Consider the following 14,385-nt stretch of genomic DNA (forward strand, 5'->3'; position numbering starts at 1 on the left):
ATTCTAGTAGGGAAAAGAAATAATAAACACCAACAAGTAAATCATATATTAACGTGAGTGCTGTAGAAAAAGCAAAAAGGAGCGAAAGGTAAGGAGACACACAGATTGGTGGAGTAGGGAGGTATGTACTTACAGAGGGTGGTTCAGGTAGTTCTCCTAAAGAACTGATACTGAGCAGAGACCCAAAGCAGCTAAAGAGGCTCCAGGTTTTCTGGAGACAATTCCTCAAAGATAGACCTAAGAAGAGGTGCAGGCTCCTTTAAGGAGCAACTAGGAGGCCTGTGAGAGAGAAGAGAAGCCTGGAGGGAAAAGAGCCAGGGGGAAAATGATGGGAAATGATATCAGAAAGGAAATGGAGGAGAGACAGACATACAGGGCCTTGTAGCCCTAGAAAAGACAGGCTTTTACTCTGGAAAAAATGGGGAGCCATTGGAGACTTGCACACAGACAGACATGATCTCAATTTTATTGCTCTGCCCTTAATAAGCCTGTATCTTAGGCAGTTATTTAACCTTGTTCAGCTACAGTTTCTTCATCTGTAAAATGAGCATAGCATTTCCAAACTGGCAGTCTTATATTTTAAATTACAGTTTGTACTGTAAACCACCTCACATAGAAGGGCTAAATTAATTACAGCTATCATTACTAAAATAAAGGGCCCTCCAGGCCACAGAGTGCTCAAGGCAAAGGCTCTGAATTCATCCATCTCTGAACACAAAGTTGAGAGACTAGGGCCATCCTGACTGCTCAGCTGACAACTTCTTCAGTGAAGACACTTGTCTCTCAACTTGGGGAGGTGATCCACCCAGTAAACAAGAACACAGTGAAACGTCATCTACCCAACCACCAAATTTTAAAATCCTAAATCCAGACATTATTGAACAGGGACTACTGTCACGGAGCCTAGGGGAAATGCTTCATCACTCATGAGCCAAACATTCATTGAGTGTGTTCTCTCAACCATGCAGTGTTTTAGGGGCAGAAGGCACATGAATGAGAAGATACATGGTAGATAGACACAAAAATTAAAAGACATGGCCCCTGCCCTCACAGAGTTCATGTCTAGCAAGGAAAGGGGCTTGCAAACAATCAAGCATCATACTTTGTAACAACTGTCAGAGAGCTATGTGCTCACAGTGGAGGAAGACGGCTGAGTCAGTGTCGGGCATCAGGCTGCCTTTCACGGAGGTGGTTAACTCTCGAAGGGCTTATAATTGCAGAGCTGGATCCGAGGCTCTAAACTTTGTCATGCTTCCCTCTATAGCTCACCCTCTCTGTTTTGGATAACTCAAAATATCAGTCATTGCTAAGCATCAAGATAAAATTCTAGTTTTCAAAATGGTGCAAAACTTTTATGCGTGCTAAAATGTAAATTTTTTTCTGAATATTCTGATGCTGTCCCCACGGGGAGGAGGGTGCCTTGTTTTTGTGGTGCCCTGCACATAATATAATCTATTGATTGAAAATTTAGCACCCAGAGATTGCCAGCCAAAAACAAACAAACAAACAAACAAACAAACAGGGAGGAGAATGGATAGGGGTGTGTCGACACTACCCTTGGGGAGAGTATCCAAAGTTAACTGACGCCTAAACAGCACCTGGAGAAACCTTTGGTAGTCTGGTGCAGCTGGAGGTTGGGATGGAAAGGCTATATATAATGAGGTGAGGTTGAATGAAGCTGAGCTATACGAATAAAGTTCCCTCACACGGCACCCAGAGATGTCCAACTTGCAATCTGTGTTGAAAAATTGACTTTGACATTAAATAGCAGATAATGCAGAGGAAAAGGGAGTGGAAGGGAATAGGCCAAAATTTAATAGGATATGCCTCAAAGTGTTAAAACTATAAACAAATTATTCTCATTCTTTATTATTTAATTTAAACTTAAAAGTTTTAGAGGCGCCTGGGTGGCTCAGTCAGTTAAGCGTCCAACTGCAGCTCAGGTCATGATCGAGTTCAAGCCCCAGGTCGGGCTCTGTGCCGACAGCTCACAGCCTGGAGCCTGCTTTGGATTGTGTCTCCCTCTCTCTCTGGGCCTTCCCCACTTGCACACTCTCTCTCTCAAAAATAAATACACATTAAAATTTTTTTTAAATAATAAAATAAAATTCAAAGTTTCTACAGTGAGCATGTATTATTGTTATAATGGGAGAAGAACAAGTTTTAAAAAGTATTGGAAAAGGAGCACCTGGGTGGCTCAGTCGGTTAAGCGGCTGACTTCGGCTCAGGTCATGATCTCATGGTTTGTGGGTTCAAGTCCCATGTCAGGCTCTGTGCTGACAGCTCAGAGCCTGGAGCCTGCTTCGGATTCTGTGTCTCCCTCTCTTTCTGCCCCTCCCCCATTCACACTCTGTCTCTCTCTCTCTCTCTCAAAAATAAACAAACATTTTAAAAAAGTATTAAAAAAAGTATTTGAAAAGAAAAACATCTAGAACAAAATATCTATTAACTGGAGTATTTTTCTAGGTTCCTTATTAGTACCTTGAGAACCCAGTACATCTTGTTGATGACATAGCAGCATCTAACTCAACAAAAAAAAAGCCCTGGCCAAGGACATAGTGAAATGAAATCGCACTACTACAGCAGGGCCCAAGCAGCTATTCTAAACTCTAACTGGATTAAAGGAATTGCCTTTGGACTAACACATGACGAAAATGGAATCTCTAATTTTAGGATGATATTTAAGGTGTTGGAAAATGATCGTGGGGAAAGGTAATTGAAACACAACAGCCACAGAAGGAAGGAATGCTTGGAAAATAAATTATAAATCATAACAGAATGTAATAAATTAGTTATCACCACCATTAACAGTGGCCACTTTAATGTATGCTCCCCATAGCATAATGGAATAGAATTTATAATAGGCTTCATTTAAATTCCCAAAATAAAAATGTATTGTGAATTTCCATCCTCCTCAATTTTACTGTAATAATTACATTATAATAATTGTTTCCTTTAAGCTCTGGAACTTGGGAAGATTTTTTTTCTTCACTCTCATTGTTTTTCTATTTTTCAAATACTCCACTCTAATATTTTTGTGATAGAAAAATATCTTTAAATTCCTTATGGAATTTTATTTTATTTTTTTAATGTTTATTTACTTTTTGAGAGAGAGAGGGAGAGAGACAGAGAGAGAGCGCAGGCGGGGGTGGGGCAGAGAGACAGAGGGAGACACAGAATCTGAAGCAAGCTCCAGGCTCTGAGTTATCAGCACAGAGCCTGACATGGGGTTGGAACTCAGAAACCATGAGATCATGACCTGAGCCAAAGTCAGATGCTTAACTGACTGAGCCACCCAGGCACCCTTCCTTACAGAATTTTAAAAGTAATACAAATCATTTACAATTTCATGCTCAGTACAGCCAATTTTATTTTTATATATTCTGTTTCCATTGGTTTTCTTTTTATGTATCACTGTACATAGTTATAATCAACATGACTATTTAGTTTCATATTTTAATTTTACTGAATATTTAAAAATACATACTTTAATATTATACTATACTACTCATAATTATCTTTTTTGTAGCTGTGTAGTACAGCATCATGGTCAAATACTGTAATTTACCATAACTGACAGTTTCCTACTTTGGGACATTGAAATTTCTATAACTATTTCTCTACAATGGACAATAATGCTGTAAACATTATTGTACTAAGCTGTCTTTATTTTCTTTTTTGGAATTATTTCCAAAGAAGATGTCTCTGGTGTAAAATTATAAGATTGCTGATTATAAAATTTTGTTCCAATTTACATGGTCACTAGCAATGTCAGAGTCACCAGATTCACCTCAGTATTATTAGTATTAGTCATTATTTTTTTTGCTAATTAAGTTGGTGTAAACCCATACATTCACATAGCTTTAATTTATATTTATTTTATTTCTAGTTAGGTTGAATAGTTTTCTGTCATTTTTTGATACTAGTGGTCTCTCCTGACAGGCTTATTTATACATTTACATTTTGAATTTTGATCCCTTCAAATAAGCTCTTTATGCATTACAAATATTAAGCCTTTTTATATCTTTCCATTGTTTTCCTAATCAAGCATTTTTCTTTGCACTGTAATTTAGTTATTTCAGGTAGTAACATTTTCCGTCTTCATGATCAAAGCTGTCAGCTGCGTCCTTTATAATTTCTTCTACTGACCCAAACATCAGGACATTATCATTCCTCTACAGACAAAACAAATATTTTCTGCTACATTTTGACAATTTGATTTTATTTTGAATGATGAGCATGTAAGCCTCTTGTGTGTAAAAACAGTGGTGATTCCTTTCTAAGAGAACAATGCCAAGGCAAGGCCTGTAAAGAGTGGGGTTTCAGATGGCTGAGTGATAGAAGCACGAACTGAGATTCTGAAAACTGAAGCCTTTAGCTGTGTAAAAAGCTGAAAGCTAGCTCCTATATCACCAATTTGCCAAGGGATGTTTTTAAAATTGTTTTCTGGCAATCATTTCCTCTTTCTGTTGAAGCACCTGTATTGTCTCAAATTGTTCCCATGAAAAATATACTAGCGGTATCGGGGAAAACATGGAGAATTAGCCCAAATCCAATGGCAGACTAGTCAAACACACTCCTAAGCTCTGGCGGAGAGGAAACCACGGAATGTCATTTTTTGTCCTGGATCCCAGCCCTCAGTTTCCTCATGTTATTAGTCCTGAGGATGTTCTGGGTATTAAGGTTTTTTTGTTTGTTTTTTAATACTCCCCAGCTGATTCTTACATACAGGCAAGGTAGAAAACCATTGTAATCATTTCACTAAGAAATGTAGAAATAAATCTAATCTGTAAGCGGAGGTGACCAAGCGGAGGTGACTAGAAACTACTCCTTTTTTCACAACTACCTACATCTTGATGGCAGAATTTCATAGTGGGAACAGAAAAACAGTCTTGGGATATAGCAGAAGTTTCAGAATATGCTTTACGTCCTCTCTCTTCATCACCTAAGGTTTACATGATCTTTTCCAAACACTGTGAAATAGATTTTCCAAAATGTAGGGAACAAAGTATTTGAAAGCAAATTTTGAATACTGCTAACTAATAGGAAACAGGAGAGGGTTGGGAGAGATAAAGGGTTGTACTTTAAATTTCTTTTATCTCTAGGCACAGATCTTCCACTGGGTCAGGTTCCCCACACCTGGGAGGATTGCCCACAGGGAGTGGGACTTCCAGGGAGCATCTCACTCTATTGGCATCTTGCTTTCTGTGATTAGGTGTTGTGCAGACTGATGCTCACATGAGCTTATGTACCCATAACCCACATCTCCCAAAATGCAAGGGAAGAGAGCCAGATATGATTGGAGAGCAGACAGCCAGGCTTGGCTGAAAATGTAGCCCCATCTAGGTGCCTTAAAATTCACTAAACGTCTTAAGCCTCTAGGAATCATGTGAAAGACATTTAATGTGCTATTAACCTCACGGGAAAGAAAATGGACATCTCAAGATAGTTATGAAGGAGAAAGACAGCATTTTCCCCATTTTTGTGGCTTTGAAATAAGGAGAAAAAATTCCTAACTCAGCCCTTGCTTCAGTACATGCCAGCAAAGATATATTTCCTATTCATTTGCTCTGACCTAATTTAAAGACTGAGAATTTAATTTATGCCTTGAACAATCAAGTTATTAGTGGTATAATATTCCACAGTAAGGTGCATTTGGATATGATGCAGTTGGTGACTGACTCCCATCTTCTGCCCCGCCTGTATGGCTAAAACTAAAGTATGGCTAAACTAAAGCTAAATGTAAGCAGTATGGCTAAACTAAAGCTCTTATTGGGGTACAGGACAGGGGCGAGGTGAAGCAGAGTTAAGCTGGATGGAAACTGTCTCGTAATCATTTGGGATGTTTCCAGTTTCATTCACAATCAGTGAGAACATTATAGTTTCATTATCTTTACCTTTTGTGCCTATTGTAACAGTACACACCTGCTGATAAAGTTTTCCACTAACCTCATAATTAAAGGACCTAGTATTTTATGCTATTTGTTTTGGACATACATCATTGTGTTATGGTTGGTTACATGGAATTTTCAAGCAGATAAGCCATTGGCACAGGCATCGCAGGATCTGCCTTCCTTGTAGCCTCTCCAGTGTTCCCCAGCTTTCTGAGATATGAAGTGGGACCATGTTAGAAGTACCTCTCATTAGAGTTCAGATGAGGAAAGCAGTCACATATTCCTTTTTTGAAGGACAGTGTAAAATACTTTTGTGAATTCAGTCCTGAGGATCCCGATTAAGTGCATTATTTGATATTTCTTGAAGGGAGCTAACATCTGGACATCTCAAAGTGTTCCATAATAGCACCCAATGACCATCCAGCCTCCATGGGACCTATTTGTAGGTCTCCTTCGGCACTTGGCCATGGAAATCACACTCCTCTGAATACAGTTCTCTCTCAGTGTTATGGGATCACTTCAGCTGAGACCATGAGAGCCAGGTGCACACAGCCATGTGGATGAAAATATAATGCAAGAGAAGGGAGTCCAGATGACGAGAGACAAGAAAGACAAATCTTGAAGGAGTCAGAAATGAGTCTCAGGGTTAGGAAATATTTAATTAATAGTGCAGCTCCAAAACCCAACTGCCCACATTTAAATTCTGGTTCTGTCACTTACTCTTCATTTGTCCATGGGCAAGCTTCTCAGCTTTCTGTGCCTCACTTTCATAGTCTGTAAAATAGGGCATTATTTAATATAATATGACACATATTATATTAAATATATGCTTATATTTCATTTTAATATCATGTTAAATATAACAATAAAATATTATTATCCATACCTCTTGTGGGATTTGAAGCAATTAATTAAATTTCTTGGCACATAATTAGATTTCCCTAAAAAATGCTTATTACAGTTATTATCATCATCATTATTGTCCTTGAGTGAAGATTTAGAAACCATGAAGAAAAGTTTTCCCCACTGTGTTAGTTTCCTAGGGATGCCATAACAAATTACCACACACTGGATGGCTTGAAACAACAGAAATTTCTTCTCTCACGGTTCAAGAAATCAGGGCAGCACCAGGGTTGGTTCCTTCTGGAGACTCTGAGGGAGAAACCATCCCATGCCTCTCTGTTTTGTGGTTGCCCAGAATTCTTGGTGTTCTTGACTTCTAAATGCACTATTCCAGTCTCCACTTCCATCTTTTCTTTGTTCCTGTATCTTCTCCTTTTCTACCTTATAAGGACATTTTCACTGGATTTAGGGCCCACCCTAACCCAGTATGACCTCTTCTTCAACCTTACCTTAATGACATCTGCAAAGACCCTTATTCCAAATAAGGCCATATTCTAATGTTCCAAGTGCATATGAACTTTAGGGCAATACTATTCAGCCCACTCCACCAACTAAAAACAGGTTAGGATCAAATCGGAGGAAGAAATCGCAAACAGTTCCTGCAAGAATGTCATCTAACCTTGGGCATGTTGTGCACTGAAAGGGCTGTGTTGTGTAGGTGGTCAATCAAGCGAAATGGGCCAGCTACCCTCAAGCTCATCACTGAGTTAGAACCAAGTGTCAGACTGGGTCAATACTCTCATTTAAACTGTCATGAACTGGGGAACCTGGGGGGCTCAGTCAGTTGAGCGACTGACTTTCGCTCAGGTCACGACCTCGCGGTTCCTGGGTTTAAGCCCCGCATTGGGCTTGTAGCTATCAGCTCAGAGTCTACTTTGCATCCTCTGACCTCCTCTCTTTGTCTCTCCCCCACTCATGCTGTCTCTCTCAAAAATAATTAAATATAGGGATGGGCTAAATGGGTAAGGGGCATTAAGGAATCTACTCCTGAAATCATTGTTTCACTATATGCTAACTAATTTGGATGTAAATTTTAAAGAATAAAAAATTAAATTTAAAAAAACTAATAATAATTTAAAAAATAAACTGTAGCAAACTCTTCTAGAGAGAAGTTGAGAACATACCCCCCAGGGATATGCTGCACCAATGAGGCTTGCGATGATCTCTCTCCCCTGCTCTCTCCTGGCATGTTGCACGCCACTCCTGAACCCATTATGGAACCCTGAACCCATGCTGACACTGGGTAATGCAATGTAAAGCGCAAAGGCTTTACAGACTCCGGAACTGGATTTTAACCACATGCTCTGCAACTTACTGTCTCCACTGACCACTTTTGTGGCCTCACGTGAGATACTTACCTTCTCTAAGCCTCAGTTTTGGCTTCTAAAAACCAAGCATAATATCACCACCAACTGGGAGAGTTGCTATAAGTGAGAAAACTAATCGTTGCAGAAGCTTCACCTAAGTGCCTGGCATAAATGTCAATGAGTGGTTGCTATTATTTTCATTATCGTGAAGTGGTAGCTCTGTCTTACCCTCTCACTAGGCTTGAGGGCAGGAAGACCAGAAGGACCATGAAGAAGGGTTATGAAGACCCATTTACATCTCTTTCCATGCCACTACTTCTGCTCTCAGCACACAATAAACTGAGTAACCACACAGTAAATAGTCTAAATGATGCACCAGCTGCAGTCCAAATATAAGCACTGCTTCAGTGAATGGACTTCTAATAGCCTTTTGGGATTTTGAACCCAACCAAGACAACTCACGGCAAATTCTCTCCTTTTCATGACTTAGCAAATGAACACTGGGCACAGCAAAGGCAACAGAAAGCGGTGTTAATCCTTTAGTGCACCTTAACATTTAAGGAGGCTGAAATAGTATTTAGAGGCTACATAACTCATCTCTCATGAGTGTATTTTTATTACTTTATTTACTTTACTACCAAGGTAATACATGTTCATTGTAGAAATTTTAGAAAATAATAGCTAAGTAGGGTGCCTGGATGGTTCAGTCAGTTAAGCTTCCGACTCTTGATTTCAGTTCAGGTCATGATCTCATGGTTTGTGAGTTCGAGCCCCACATTGGGCTCCATGCTGACAGTGCAAAGCCTGCTTTGGATTCTCTCTGTCTCTCTGCCCCGTCCCTACTTATGCTCATGCACTCTGTCTCTCTCAAAATAAATAAACATTATATATATATATATATATGTATATATATATATATAGCCAAGCAAAAAGAATAAAATCACTCTTAATCCCAGATATATAGATTTTTTTTTTAGGGGCACCTGGGTGACTTAGTCGGTTAAGCATCCGACTTCGGCTCAGGTCATGATCTCGCAGTTTGTGAGTTTGAGTCCCCTGTCGGGCTCCATGCCTACAGCTTGGAGCTTAGAGCTTGCTTTGGATTCTGTGTCTCCCTCTGTCTCTGCCCCTCCCCTGTTCTCTCTTTCTCTCTCTCTCAAAGATAAACATTAAAAAAGATTTTTTTAAGATACATAGATTTTTTTAAATAATAAATTGTGACATTATCCCAGTCCCTAGTCTTAAACATCATTTTTAACAGCTCCCTAATATTCCATTGTATAAACACACCAATATTTATTTAACCCATCCCCCATTCCAGAAATGTTAACTAATACAAGTTAATACACAATATCTTGTTGCTGAAAACAAAGCTTCAATGGTATGAGCTTATTCCTTATGAATTTTATAAGTCTTTATTAATTTGGTATTTATTATAACCCTTCCCCCTTTTCCAAATTTTGCAATTAACCCAAAAGTTAATTTTCTCGAATCTCTGAAATCTGAAATCTCTCAGCTTTGGCTGCACTATCTTAAGCAAACTCTCTTCTGAGCTGCCTGTTTCCAGTAACCTATAAGTAGTCAGTATTCTTGGAGTAGCTGCTTACACACTTGTTCAGGGCCTGGGGCTAATGGGGTCAATGACATGGGCTTCAAGCTCTATATTTACAGGCCAGTTAGTTAAGTATCCAAAGACTGTTTCCCTAATTCCAAACAGCTGTTATTTGAATGCTGGCAGTTAGTTTCAAAAGAACTGGGCAAAAGAGCATGGGTGGATCAACACAAATCCATCACCACGACTGGAAAGACAGTGTGTCAACAGCTTCATCTTTCCCGTAGAAAACAGCTCAGAAAGGTATTCATCTCAAATCACATAAAATTAATGAGGTTGTAGGAAAAGGAGGAGGAATAACATGGGGAAAAACAATTGGCTGGCCTTACACATATCTCGGTTTATAAGCTTAGTCTGTGAGTTCCCCCCTATTCCTATGTGAGACAAATTCAGCAAACATGTTGTAAACTGCTGGTGGTGGTATTGTTTAACTGGTAATCTTCTCTTGCAGCTGACACAGCGCTTGGCACTGATGATGTATATGATGAAAAGGGCTGCCAGTGTGACGTATCAGTAGAAGACCTCACCCCACCGCTTAAAACTGTCATTCGAGCTATCAGGTTGGTGGAAAACCTTTGACAAAATGAGTCCGAGACCTACCCCTGATTGTGTGAATGACTATGTTGCTAAGTGCTTTTTCCTACAGGTAAACCTCCTAAAATAGTTTCTCTGTTCCTATTCATTCACATGCCTATTAAATTCTGAAATATATTTTCTTAATACAAAATTCTACTGTGCGCAACACAAAATGCGTTATATAAAAGGTCGGCAGGATTTGAAATGCCAGGCCATGCCAGAGAGATTCCATGAGAATTGGCTCACCATAAGAATTTGTGGCTTTCAGGACATTTAGTGTATAGATCCAGCTGGATTTTTAAAATTATTTTTATGACTTGACGCTCCAATCCATGTTCTGTATCTTGTGTCAAGGAAAAAAATCCCACTAGGTTGTTTCAAAACAGGTTGAGTTCTAAAAAAGAGGAAACGTAAAGTACTAGGCAGTGACTTGCTCCTATCCTGCTGAAATATAATGTCAAACACTGATCTTTTGTTTTTTAAGTTTTTATTTAAATTTCAGTTAGTCAACGTACAGTGAAGTATTAGTTTCAGCTGTACAGTATAATGATTCAACATTTCCATACAACCTCGGGTGCTCATCACAGCCAAATGCGCTCCTAAATCCCCATTGCCTCTTTAGCCAATCTGCCCACCCTCTCCCTACTGGTAACCATCAGTTTGTTCTCAACAGTTAAGAGTCTGTTTCTTGGTTTGCCTCTCTTTGTTTTTCCTTTGCTCATTTGTTTTGTCTCTTAAATTCCACAAATGAGTGAAATCATATGGTATTTGTCTTTTTCTGACTGACATATCAGTTTGCTTTGCATAATATTCTCCTGCTCCATCCACGTCGTGGCAAATGGCAAGATTTCATTCTTTTTATGGCTGAGTAATTGTCCATTGCATATATATACCACATCTTCTTTTCCTTTTTTTTTTTTTTTTTTTTTTCAGATCTGGGTTAGGTTTAGAGTTAAGGCCATGGTGAGGCTGTTTGCCTGGTATCCTGCAGTTTTGAGACCTCCCATAAGGTTAGGGTTAGGAGTTAGGAGCAGGGTTAGGGTTCGAATTAGAGTTAGGTTTAGGGTTAGGATTAGCATTAGTTTTTAGGAGTCATGGGTAGGGCTAGGGTTCAGGTTAGAGTTAGGTTTAAGGTTAGAGTATGTGCCTGGCAGCCTGCAGTTCAGAGACCTCTCCAGAGACTAAAACCCCATCCTTCTTCTCTGGTGAGAATACACATGGCAGCCATCCACCAGGCCGAGGCAAGGAAGGAATTTGGGCCTCTAAATACTCTTTAAATAGATATTCAGTTTAAACACTGATCTTAGTATGCTTTCTCTCCCAATGGCAAAAGCTAAAAGCGTACCCAAAGTAACTTACATTTATACTTCCAGGATCCACTCCCTCCAAAACCCAGCTTCTGGATTAAATAAACTGCTGCATGCTCATCCTGCCTAATTTTGATCCCTTTGGGAGAATTTTAATCTGTCAGGGAACCAAGAGTGACTCTCTTGCAAAGAAATACCTCTGGTCTTTTTGGCTTTCTCTGTCTCTTACCAAAAAGCCAAAAGAAAACATAAAATATCCAACCCAATATAGCTCTTCAGATACTTAGTCTAATTTCAGAGATCAGCGTGACTGATTATTTACTGCTATTTTTAGTTGGTCATTTAGTATCATTAGACATCGCTTTACTTGATGTTTGGGAATCACTGGGAAAGCAGAAATGAGTTATAAAAGATTTTGGTAAATGTTTGTGATGGCAAAGCAAATCATGGTTGATGAAAATGTGTACCCCTAGAAGATACTTAAATCTTATCTGTAATGGCACTCCCCCACCCCTGGCCAAAAAAAAAAAAAAAAAAAAAAGAAGTGAAGTAAAACTTGGTTGCTTCTCAACAGAACCCTCAAGCAACAAACCCTATAAGTAGGGGACCAACCTTCTTTTGTGCCCTGGGCCATCCCAGAGTATGCCTCTTGTCTCATCATAATTGTTCATTGTCACTCCCTGTCACTCCCTGTCTTTCTCAAAGTATCCCAGTATGGACAATTGTATGATCACACTACTCCAGGGGAACCTAGAAGACTTAGGTAATATTAAAGCCCAGAAAACCCAAGAATATGTAGTAAAATTATGCCTGAAATCTTCAGTTAAAGGAACAGAAAGGACCTGAACAGCATTGTCCAATATAGTCACCAGTGGCCACATAAATCTAATTAAATTTGAATTAAAATTAAATAAAATTTAAAATTCAGTTCATCAGTGGCGCTATCCACTTTTAAAGTGCCCAAGAGCCACAAGTGGCTACTATACTAGGCACAGAAGATACAGTCCATCATCTTTGCAGAAAGTTTTACTGGACATGGCTGGCTAAGAAGTCACCTTGAAATTCTCTGCATTCATTCATTATACCCCTCAAACACCCTAATGTGAAGGTGGAGTAGTTCATCCACAGATTAGTGTGACTTGCAACAAGTACCATAAAATCTTATCTAATGGGAACAGATTAGGTTTCCTAAAAGTCATACTTAACCCAATTTGTTCGTTTCCCAAGACCTTCCATAGCTTTCTGCTTTTGCCTCATACCCTATAAAAAGAATTGTGAGCTGAATGAAAGAAAATGAAATAGGTTTATTCCGCGAGCTAAGCACTTTAGTGGCAGCTTAAGACTTACTTTTGTACCATCCTCTTGAAACTTGCCTGATTTTTGTGAAGTCCTTTGCAGAATTCCCTTGCTTTTCAGAATCCTTTCTTGGTTCTTATTTTTAACAGGACTTTATTATTTATTTACATGTATCTCCTTTTTGTGAATTTCTGAAGCTTTCTGCTTGCTACTTTGTGACATTCAAGGGGGATGTTTTTCTCTCCCATATCCAGATTCTGCTTACTGGGTTTTTAAAAACTCATTTCCAAGTTCCCCTTAAAATTCACGGATTCTCTAAAAACATAATAGCTACACCCAAGAGCTAATAACTTAATTGGAAATATTTGACTTACAGTAATACTTACTTTCTTAAAATACATGATTAAAAGACCAACCCATATAATCAGCAGTTCTGAAAAGGAGTCTGTTGGTATAAATCCCTAAATCTTATGCAAAAGTGTCCTTTTCTTGAATTCAGCTAAATAAATAAGCTGAATAGCAGTTGACTGGAATGTCTTTGGCCAGAACATACCCATTTCTTACAGCTCACCTAAAGTGCTGTTTTATATGTATGTTGCTGATTGCAATTGTAAACCATCTATTATTCATCTCTAAAACAGCAACTTTGTTTTGGCATTTTCCCTGTTATTTCTCGATTGTTTATTTACTATGAGTAGTTGAATATACCTTTTGTCCTCCAGTTGCTCTTACAATAATAATAGTTTTTCCTAAGAGCCAAATTAAAATTTAGATGTATAACAGAAAATATGTATTCCACTGCAAGGATGACAACATGGAAAGCAATGCTACTGCACCCACAAAGAGCAAAATAGGAGTTCTTGTTTGGGTTATTAATATTTATTGAGCATCTGCCATTTTCTAATTTGTAGTTATTTTTGAGAGTAAAGATTCTCTGAGATGACTAAAGCCACTGTCTTAACTTGTCTGGATTACATTCTCCAAATGCACTTGGAGACTTTTTTTCAATGAATGACATCACTTTTTATAGTAATAAACAATGGCTGTTCTTAGACATTTCCAAAATACATCTTAAAAGTCAGAACAATACTTAGTTTTGTGTAATCCCTCCAGGATTATCACAGATTATTCTCAAAATATTATTTAGTGGGAATGCACAAAGTTGCCAGAGATGTGTTTTAAACCCATAATGGGAGGGAAGATTATACTTACTTTTAACAAAAGTTCTGTATCCTGTTAATGATTTTTTTATCTTGTTAATTATTTAATTCAAATAATGCTAAGTCTCTTTTCATTCACTCATAGAAATTAGTTTCTAAATAGAAAGTTGACATTGGCAGGGAAATAAGCAGATTGGCAGGCAAACTGATAAACTCTTGAACTTTCTACACACTCACTTTTCATTATATCATGGTACATTCATCTGCTAGGGCCACCACAACAAAATACCACGGACTGGGTGGCTTAAACAACAGAAATTTATTTTCTCA

General features: G+C 38.6%; 1 protein-coding gene across 1 annotated transcript in view; it reads left to right on the plus strand.

The window, feature by feature from the left end:
• Positions 1-14,385, plus strand: part of KCNQ5 (potassium voltage-gated channel subfamily Q member 5) — a 513,231-nt gene that overhangs the window by 477,161 nt on the left and 21,685 nt on the right. The window contains exon 10 of the mRNA XM_049652865.1: positions 10,168-10,276. Within this exon, the coding sequence (XP_049508822.1) occupies positions 10,168-10,276 (109 nt within the window). The remainder of the gene's footprint in view (positions 1-10,167; positions 10,277-14,385) is intronic.

The sequence above is a fragment of the Panthera uncia genome (assembly GCF_023721935.1).
Source record: "Panthera uncia isolate 11264 chromosome B2 unlocalized genomic scaffold, Puncia_PCG_1.0 HiC_scaffold_24, whole genome shotgun sequence".
In the NCBI taxonomy this organism is placed as follows: Eukaryota; Metazoa; Chordata; class Mammalia; order Carnivora; family Felidae; genus Panthera; species Panthera uncia.